Source organism: Oncorhynchus mykiss, chromosome 17, assembly GCF_013265735.2.
Source record: "Oncorhynchus mykiss isolate Arlee chromosome 17, USDA_OmykA_1.1, whole genome shotgun sequence".
Taxonomy (NCBI): Eukaryota; Metazoa; Chordata; class Actinopteri; order Salmoniformes; family Salmonidae; genus Oncorhynchus; species Oncorhynchus mykiss.
In genome coordinates, this window is record NC_048581.1 from 3,529,908 (window position 1) to 3,540,592 (window position 10,685).

At 39.2% G+C, this 10,685-nt stretch overlaps 1 protein-coding gene across 1 annotated transcript; it reads left to right on the forward strand.

Annotated features, from left to right (window-relative positions):
• The first annotated feature begins 566 nt into the window (after window positions 1-566).
• Window positions 567-6,939, forward strand: LOC110506159 (zinc finger protein 239). Its single transcript, XM_036948651.1, has 2 exons — window positions 567-1,220; window positions 5,032-6,939. Exons 1-2 carry the CDS (start codon window positions 869-871, stop codon window positions 5,829-5,831), a joined length of 1,152 nt encoding a protein of 383 aa, XP_036804546.1. The 5' UTR covers window positions 567-868; the 3' UTR covers window positions 5,832-6,939.
• The last annotated feature ends 3,746 nt before the right edge of the window (window positions 6,940-10,685 follow it).

Below are 10,685 nucleotides of genomic sequence, written 5' to 3' on the forward strand. Positions count from 1 at the left end.
AAAATAAAGAAAACCCCTTGTGTGTCCAAACGTTTGACTGGTACTGATTGGAATGTTTTGTTAAGCCAGCAGCTAGTTACTTGAAATGAGACATATAATCATGACATGATTAAAAAATACTATTAACTGACATGGATAGGTAGCTAATGAAACACCAATGGACATTTACAGTAGCTGCCTAGGATATTCAAACTGTAACATTGGCTAGCTTTACAATACATTGGAATAAATGGTCCATGGAGTTACCTCTTCATACTATCAAGAGAATTCTTATTGCAGCTGAATATTTTTAAGTGCACTCTAAAACATATTATTATCTAATTTCAGCCTTTGGGAGCTAGATACGTCTGTTTCTCTTCATCAGACAGCAGCTCACGTTTTCACAAGAGGCTGTAGTTACATCGTAGATAAAAGCAGGCTTTTTTTAAAGCATAAAAGCATTCAGTTGTAAATAAAAGTAAATAAAAGCATTCAGTTGTAAATAAAAGTAAATAAAAGCATTCAGTTGTACTTGAAACTTGTCTGAAAATTAACTATAAACTCTACGTTTTACTCATCTGCGTTACCCACTCCACTCAGCAGATGGCGGTCTGAGACTTTAAGGCGATGCTGCTGGTGTGACGTATAATGTAGTGGACGGAACGCTTCTTTCAACAGCAGCAACAGTTGGTGAGACACCTCGGTAGCTTGCTAGACAACATTAACGAACCAATAAAGCTTTTTAGTGTATATTAGCCAATGTGGTTTATCCCACTCCTGTCGTCTAGTTAGTTATCCGATTTAATTTCTTATTTACGTTGTTGTAGTTATTAGTCAGCTAGCGGTCTGGTTAAGTTAGCATTAGCCTAGCTAGCTAACATCCCCGACCATGAGTTCACTAAGCTTTTCTCCTCCTGCTACAGAAGAGGATGTCTGCTGGACGGAGAATGAGGGTCTCGTCAAAGAGGAGGAGGAAGAGGAGGCTGTTACAATACAAACACAAGTAGGGGATGAGGCTATCACCGTGAAGGAAGAAGAGGAAGACGTTTCATTGAAAGAAGAGGAAGAAGCGTTCAGAGTGAATGAGGAAGAGGATGCAGTTTTTGGAGTGAAAAAGGAGGAGGAGGAAGAAGAGGAAGAAACTGGATATCTGGGCCCGGTTTCCCCAAAGCACCTTAAGGCATCTAATGATGAACTTAGCTGTAAGATGGTTTTGAGAAACCGTTCCCTGATTAACACTAGTAAGTACTGTTTTAGATACAGAGGCACAAACTCTGCAATTGTTGAACTGGTGTTTGGTGTTAAAGGGGAAATCTGCAATTTAAATGATTAATTTATAGCCATTGATTCTTGAAGAATATAACATATGCCTCATGATCTTAGTTCAACTGTTGTACCCCATCAGAACCCAAATAAGCTTTTTTTACTCCAATGTTTAGAAACAATGTAAACCAACACTGTATATCCTCAACATGGTTAAAACTATAATGTTGATATCATGGATGGTCAGTCCTTGCATCCATAGATCTGTCTATGAATTTGAGAGTAGTTACATTTCTCCAGTCTCATCCATCATCTTATTACCAAAACAGTGGTGGAATTACAGATTTGTTATTATTTCAACTGCAGATTGATTGATTGATGTGGTTTTTTAAAGGGGCAACCTAGGATTTAAACAGTAACAAAATGCCTGCCCTGAGTCTTGGTTTGGTAAACAGCTGAGGGATGGGGGCTGGAGAAATGTAACCACTCTCAAATTCATAGAGAAAGCTATTGTAGCAACCGTAACCCAAAACCTAGTGACCTCATCAAGAAGTTCAGACATCTTGGCATAACGATTATAAGGCTTGACAGTCACTATGTATACAAGGACTGGACATCCATAAGGTCAAAATGATAGTTTTAACCAGATTTTGAGGCTATACAGTGTTTGTTTATGAACAATGGCGTTTAACGAGCTCATGTTTTGGTTTCTGATGGGGGAAATACAGTTGAATCATTTGAGGTGTTTATAAGTTCTATTCTTCAAGAATCAATAGCTATTATGATGTCATAATGATATAATGTTTGACCCCATTTAGTCGACTGGTCCATTGTTTGATCGATCGGCCAACATCTTTTTGTTGAGCAGTCGCAAATATAGATATTTTTTTTATGGCACAATAGACACTTGTCTGATTCGCTCCTGTCTCAGTGGACTAATCCAAATGTCTGAATCGCTCCTGTCTCAGTGGACTAATCCATTTGTCTGATTCGCTCCTGTCTCAGTGGACTAATCCAAATGTCTGAATCGCTCCTGTCTCAGTGGACTAATCCAAATGTCTGATTCGCTCCTGTCTCAGTGGACTAATCCATTTGTCTGATTCGCTCCTGTCTCAGTGGACTAATCCATTGTGAAGATTGTGGGGGTGGCACAATACAAGAAGTGGTGTGTATACTACATGTCAGGTGTAGACGACACGATTTCTGTCCCTGATTTAGCTGTCAGACAAGTTTTTGTGATCGGGACAAAGTCCCCATGTCATTCATTGCCTGTTCGGGGTGTGCGGCCGTCACCAACACTCATTTAATGCCGGCTGGTCAGAGAGACAATCATGTCTTTGAACAGTCCCAGATGTCCCAATAATTTCAAAGCATGTTTGTAGTCAAATAGTCAAATTCACGCACTTAACAACCGAACATCCCCGGTCATCTCTACTGCCTCTGATCTGGCGGACTCACTAAACACTAATGCTTTGTTTGTAAATTAGGTTGGAGTGTGCCCCTGGCTTTCTGTAAATAACTTTAAAAAACAAGAAAATGTTGCCATCTGGTTTGCTTAATATATTTATATTCTTACTTTTGATACTTAAGTATATTTAAAACCAAATACGTTTAGACTTTTACTCAAGTAGAATTTTAATTGGGTGACTAGAGTCATTTTCTATTAAAGTATCTTTACTTTTACTCAAGTATGTCAATTTGGGTCCTTTTTTTCCAACACTGGTGCAACCCAACAGAGTGCTGTTGTGGCTACTGTAGACCTTCATTGAAACACAGTCTTTTAATAAATGATTTGGTGACGCGAACGTATTTATCTACAAAGTTATGATCAGGGAAGAAGAAGAAAACACGCCAAAGGGAACAGTTGGTTAGGATCCCATAAGATGGCCGCTTTCCAATGCATTTCCTAACAACACTCTCAAACAACTTCTTAAGGCTAGCCGTCCCGCTAGTGGGACACCAGTCGACAACATCCGGTGAAATTGGAGGGCGCGCAATTCAAATAAATAATTGTAATATTAAACATTCATGAACATACATCTTATATCATTTAAAAGCCCCAATTCTTGTTAATCTAACTGCGTTGTCCAATTTACAATAGGCTTTACAGCGTAAAGCATACCATGCGATTGTCTGAGGACGGCGCCCCTCGCAAAATCACAAATAGCGATTTTAAATAAATCACTTACTTTTGAAAATCCTCCTCTGTTTGCAATCCAAAGGGTCCCAGCTACAACATGAATGGTCATTTTGTTAGATAAAATCCTTCTTTATATCCCAAAAAGTCAGTTCAGTTGGCACCATCGATTTCAGTAATCCACTCGTTCAACATGCAAACAAAGGAATCCAAAAAGCTACCGCTAAACTTTGTTATTTATATTATGATAATATAATATTTCGCAACTACATTTCTATTTAATCCTCAGGTACCCTAAAATGGAAATAAACTATAATGTTTCATACGGAAAGCAGTATGTTCAATAGAAAAGTAAAACGCGTCCTCTTCATCGCGCGACGACAGACTGATATTGTACCCGGACTCTTTGTACAAAAACTCAAATTCTTACTCGTTTTTGAAGAAACAAGCCTGAAACAATGACCAAAGACCCTTGACATCTAGTGGAAGCCATAGGAATTGCAATCTGGGAGCCGGAATTACATAGGACCCATACCTTTCCATTATAAGAGCCTGGGACCTCACAACAACAAAAAATCTGGTTTGTTTTTCTTTGGATTTTTTTGCCTGCCATATCAATTGTGTTATAGTCTCAGACATCAGACAAACGGCAAAGTGTTTTCTATTCAATGCTACCAATTATATGCAAACCCTGACTTCTGGGCCAATTGTAATCCTTTAGTACTTGATTTTAATAAAGTATTTTATTGTTGACATCTTAGTTTTTTTAGGCCTCACTGCTTTATCACATGGCCACATTCTCATGTTCCAATGTGAACTCTTTGAGAGATGGGCGGGTCTAAGGCTCTAGAGGGAGTGAAAGATGATAAATGGGCGTGAACAAAGAGCAGCACTGAAGGGGCGGCAGGGTAGCCTAGTGGTTAGAGCATTGGACTAGTAACCGGAAGGTTGCAAGTTGAAACCCCTGAGCTGACAAGGTACAAATCTGTCGTTCTGCCCCTGAACATGCAGTTATGGCCACATTCTCATGTTCCAATGTGAATTCTTCGAGAGATGGGCGGGTCTAAGGCTCTAGAGGGAGTGAAAGATGTCCTAGCCCGTCATTGAAAATAAGATGTAGACAATGTAGTAATGATAATGGTTTGCCTAATGGGGGATCCTGGTGAGATAAATACTGTTCATGGTTTGTCTAATGGGGGAAACCTGGTGAGATAAATACTGTTAATGGTTTGCCTAATGGGGGAACCTGGTGAGATAATGTTCAGAGAATCCATTTAGTTAATTTGGTGAAAGTATTCCTTTTCTAAATACTATGTTTCCCAACGGATTAATGTTTAGTGAACAAAGAGCAGCACTGGAGCTGTGCACCAGAAACAAAGATATCTGACACACTGCTTCGGGTTTCAGCAACTGTATTTATAGCCTAGAATCATCCTGTGGAAACAATAACAACAAAATAAGTCTATTGTTGCTCACTTGACTGTCTTTTTAAGATAATTTGCCAAATAAGTTTGTAAAAGCATTTAAAAACTACATTAGGGATGTAAATTGTTGTACGACATCATGGGGATCACCTTTTTAGCTAAAATAAACAGTGGATTTCTGCTCTTGTGGGCCTTTAAACCATCTGTCTGACTTTGTTGTTCACACAGGAGAAGGATGTGACTATTGTGGATCCTCTGGGGAGCCTCAACAACATCATGAAGCTGATGTGGCAGAGAAAAAATCACAATTACACCAGAGAATACACACAGGAGAGAAATCTTTTAGCTGTGATGAATGTGGGAAGAGTTTTACTAAGCCAAGCAACCTGATATCACACCAGAGAACACACACAGGAGAGAAGCCTTACCACTGCTCTGACTGCGGAAAGAGGTTCTCAAGAGCAGAGAACCTAAAAGTACACCAGAGAAGCCATACAGGAGAGAAACCTTATAGCTGCTCTGACTGTGGGAAGAGGTTTCTTTTGTCAGGACATTTAAAAGCGCACCAGAGAATACATACAGGAGAGAAACCTTATAGCTGTGATCAATGTGGGAAGAGTTTTACTCAGTCGTGCAACCTGATATCACACCAGAGAATACACACTGGAGAGAAATATCACCGCTGCTCTGACTGTGGGAAGAGATGCACCACTTTATCAGACCTCAAAAGACATCAGAGAATCCACACAGGAGAGAAACCTTATAGCTGTGATCAATGTGGGAAGAGGTTTACTCAGTCAAAGAACCTGATATCACACCAGAGAACGCATACAGGAGAGAAGCCTTACCACTGCTCTGACTGCGGGAAGAGTTTCCACAGATCAGATTCACTAAGAAGACACCAGCGAACACACACATGTGAGAACTCTCTTAGCGAAAAATCTCATAGCTGTGAACAATGTGACAAGAGTTACTCTGATAAAAGATCTCTGATTAAACATCAGAAAATACATGGAGTTGTTCCATGATATCAATGAAATTATGCCACAATATAGAATGTTTTAACATTGTAGTAGGTGTATTTTAATGATGTCACAATGTAGAATGTTTTAACATTGTAGTAGGAGTATTTTAATGATGTCACAATGTAGAATGTCTTAACATTGTAGTAGAAAAATCCAGGTTCTGAATTGAAAGAGTTAAACATACAAAGTGTTGCGTTACATTTACCTCGTTGGTGGCCCACTTGAATCAAAATGCAACACTTCAAAATGTATCTAGCTGTTTTTATTTTTTTACAAATTGTCCTCTAACCAGTGATGTACACATTATTCCCAGATTCTGTGTGGTTTTTGAGCTGTTAGTTTTAACAGGACGTGCAACCTCACCCCCCCTCGCAAAATGTATTTCCAAGTGATATCGATATGAGTGACGACAAATAAGTGTTGCATTTCTCTTCGTTTTGGGGACCCCTACATTTAAATGCATCACTCCGAAAATGTAGATGACTGTCTTCTGCTAATTGTCTTTATTCCACTACTGAAGAAGCATGTCTCAAATCACCTCATATTTCAAACATTCAGCCTGACAACAGATACATGTTTTATTATTCCATTCCTCACCATTAAGTGAAGTATTGCCAACACATATTAACAAAGGGGTGAACATTTGGTTTTGATATTGAATATTTCATAACATTTTCAATTCATGTTAACGTTTGCAACCAACTTACAGTTTGTATAAATGTTTATAAAACAATGTAGTAAAACAAGCTTATATTTCTGGTTGGATGTTACATCCTATTCTTACTATTTTAATGTATTTTCCTTAGAGTGATCATTAGTCTTTCAGTGTTTTATTGTTATTCTTTAGTTTGTTATCCTTATGATTGTTGTGTACTAAATATTTAAGTTTTTATTTTTAATTAAAAAAATATATATAAAATTCCTGTGAAGACTTTGTGTTGCATCCGTGTCTGAAATGTGCTGTATAAATAAAGCTTGATTTGATTTGAACATATTGCAAAACAAATGAACCCAATGACTGACCAATCAAAACAAATGAACCCAATGACCGACCAATCAAAACAAATGAACCCAATGACCGACCAATCAAAACAAATGAACCCAATGACTGACCAATCAACAGACTCTTGCTAAACCAATGAACAAATATGTGCAAAAGCAACACACATCTTGGTCGATCTCAGTATGATAAACTATAAATTCAGTATCGGGCTGCAGGTTGCCTAGTGGTTACAGCGTTGGGCCAGTAACCGAAAGGTTTCTGGATCAAATCCCTGAGCTGACAAGTTCAAAATCTGTTGTTCTAAACAAGGCAGTTAACCCACTGTCCCCCACCTTCATTGTAAATAAGAATTTGTTTTTAACTGACTTGCCCAGTTAAATAAAGGTTCAATTGAAAAAAATGAAATGTAAAAAAAAAAAAAAAGTATATATTCAGTATATTTTCCACTATGTCTAAACAGTGCATACTATGTACATTTTATCACTTTTCAAATCAAATGTATTTATATAGCCCTTCTTACTTCAGCTGATATCTCAAAGTGCTGTACAGAAACTCAGCCTAAAACCCCAAACAGCAAGCAATGCAGGTGTAGAAGCACGGTGGCTAGGAAAAACTCCCTAGAAAGGCCAAAACCTAGGAAGAAACCTAGAGAGGAACTAGGCTATGGAGGGGTGGCCAGTCCTCTTCTGGCTGTGCCGGGCGGCAGGGTAGCCTAGTGGTTAGAGCGTTGGACTAGTAACCGGAAGGTTGCGAGTTCAAACCCCCGAGCTGACAAGGTACAAATCTGTCGTTCTGCCCCTGAACAGGCAGTTAACCCACTGTTCCCAGGCCGTCATTGAAAATAAGAATTTGTTCTTAACTGACTTGCCTGGTTAAATAAAGGTAAAATAAAATAAAAAAAATAAATAAAATAACAGAACATGGCCAAGATGTTCAAATGTTCATAAATGACCAGCATGGTCAAATTATATTAATCACAGTAGTTGTCGAGGGTGCAACAAGTCAGCACCTCAGAAGTAAATGTCAGTTGGCTTTTCTATAGCCGATCATTAAGAGTATCTCTACCGCTCCTGCTGTCTCTAGAGAGTTGAAAACAGCAGGTCTGGGACCTGTAGCACCACATTCAGAGTATCTCTACTGCTCCTGCTGTCTCTAGAGAGTTGAAAACAGCAGGTCTGGGACAGGTAGCACCACATTAAGAGTATCTCTACTGCTCCTGCTGTCTCTAGAGAGTTGAAAACAGCAGGTCTGGGACCTGTAGCACCACATTCAGAGTATCTCTACCGCTCCTGCTGTCTCTAGAGAGTTGAAAACAGCAGGTCTGGGACCCGTAGATGTATGATTGGATGTATAATATTTAGTCAAAGGGTGGATATGCTGAAGGATTTTGATCAATAATGACTAAATAATGTATACATTTGGCATAGAGTTATAACTAACAGAGTTATATGCTGTCTGTTGGAGAATATGTTGGTACAGAGGCCAAGAGGAAGGGTTAACAGACAACTCGTGATCACAGTGAAACTGTGCTGTCTGTTGAAGAATATGTTGGTACATAGGCCAAGAGGAAGGGTCAACAGACAACTCGTGACCACAGTGAAACTAACAACAGGAAAGATGTCTGGTCCACAACCAGGGAGGGGAGAAACCATTGGGCTTGCAGTAGATTGTGTAACATATGGTAACATAAGATAAGCAATATGTACAGTGGGGCAAAAAAGGATTTAGTCAGCTACCAATTGTGCAAGTTCTCCTACTTAAAAAGATGAGAGAGGCCTGTAATTTTTATCATAGGTACACTTCAACTATGACAGACAAAATGAGAAAAAAAATCCAGAAAATCACATTGTAGGATTTTTAATGAATTTATTTGCAAATTATGGTGGAAAATGAGTATTTGCTCAATAACAAAAGTTTATCTCAATACTTTGTTATATACCCTTTGTTGGCAATGACAGAGGTCAAACATTTTCTGTAAGTCTTCACAAGGTTTTCACACACTGTTGCTGGTATTTTGGCCCATTCCTCCATGCAGATCTCCTCTAGAGCAGTGATGTTTTGGGGATGTTGCTGGGCAACACGGACTTTCAACTCCCTCCAAAGATTTTCTATGGGGTTGAGATCTGGAGAATGGCTAGGCCACTCCAGGACCTTGAAAAAAAATCAAAAAAATACAAACAAATCTTTAAAAAATCCTCCCTCGATTAATTTCACTATTTTCAGCTTCAGCCCACCACCTAATAACACAACCTCTACAGATAGAACAATGAGCCAGATGTTTCACCTGAGGAATAAATGTGAAACATCCGGTTGGCTTTTTCACTCACTACCAAATATGGTGGTGAGAGGAAGCCTAGTGGCCGGCAGTGGGAGAAGACGGATTGATGGATTTTGGCCGACATTCTGCTGATTTTCTCATCAATTAAACATTTGATCTCAATAAAGTTTTCTGTTTCCCTAACTAGAATCTGTAACAAACATAGTGGAATACATTTTGTAGACTTTACCCTTTGCCAAAGTTTTTTTAATGGCGTTGTTTTGAAGGAGTGCGAGGACGTATTGAGTTATTTCACACAGGTTAACTTCACAGCGTTCCCTAATGGAAATATGCAAATAAATAATCAAACGCGCCAACAGGATCTTTCTTTCTTGTGTTTGGCTCTGCCCACCTCTCTTGTTCTGCCCACGATGATTTATTTGCTCCCATTGGAAACGACAGGTTCTGGTCCATCTTGGGTTAGTTATAAAGTTTAATCTTTGGCCACACAGTCCGTGAAGAGCATGATGTGTTGCTGACTGACGAGATAGCATAAGACCTGCATAGCACAGAGTATATCAATTCGACATTGCAACATCGTACATTGTGGGTAGTTTAGAAGATATCCGGAAATAAGTTAATAAATATGTAATAACGCAAAAACTTAACTGTTTGTACTTAATAGTAAGTAGGTAACCAGATCGTGACTACAACTAAGTTACTATTTCTCCCACTCCAGTCAGCAGATGACGGTCTGCGACTTTAAGGCGATGCTGTTAGTGTGACGTATAATCTAGTGGACGGAACGCTTCTTTCAACAGCAGCAGCAACAGTGAGTCAGACACCTCCGTAGCTTGCTAGACAAAATAGACGAACCAATAAAACTCTTTAGACGCTTTCGTGTATATTAGCCGCTGTGTTTTAAACCCACTTCTGTCGTCTATCCGATTTCATTTCATATTTAAGGTGTTGTTGTTATTAGCCTAGCTAGCGGGCTGGTTAATTTAGCATTAGCCTAGCTAACATCCCCGACCATGAGTTCACTAAACTACTCTCTTCCTGCTGAAGAAGAGGCGGTCTGCTGGACGGAGAAAGATGCTCTCGTCAAAGAGGAGGAGGAAGAGGAGGCTGTTACCGTGAAAGAAGAAGAGAAAGACGTTTCAGTGAAAGAAGAGGAAGACGCGTTCAGAGTGAAAGAGGAGGAGGATGTTACAGTAAAAGAAGAGGAGGTAGAGAAAGAGGAGGATGCAGGAGAGGAGGGGGAGATTACTGTCACATCGAAAAAGGAGGAGGAACCTGGATATCTGGGCCCGGTTTCCCAAATGCAACTTAAGGCATCCAATGGTTCTAACGATGAACTCAACCGTAAGATGGTTTTGAGAAACCGTTCCCTGATTAACACTAGTAAGTACCGTCTTAAAAACAGAGGCACAAACTCTGCAGTTGAACTGATGTTTGGTGTTAAGGTGGAAATCTGTAGTTGTTGAACTGATGTGTGGTGTTAAAGGGGAAATCTGTAATTACAACATCCATATTTGGACTTTTAAATTATTTATTTATAGCCATTGATTCTTGAAGAATATAACACATGCCTCAT

Bases quoted from the DNA above. Each gene is read 5' to 3' on its own strand.
- LOC110506159 (XM_036948651.1), top strand. From the start codon at position 869: ATGAGTTCACTAAGCTTTTCTCCTCCTGCTACAGAAGAGGATGTCTGC. The intron at 1,221-5,031 runs GTAAGTACTGTT...TTGTTCACACAG, and splicing joins CCGTTCCCTGATTAACACTA to GAGAAGGATGTGACTATTGT.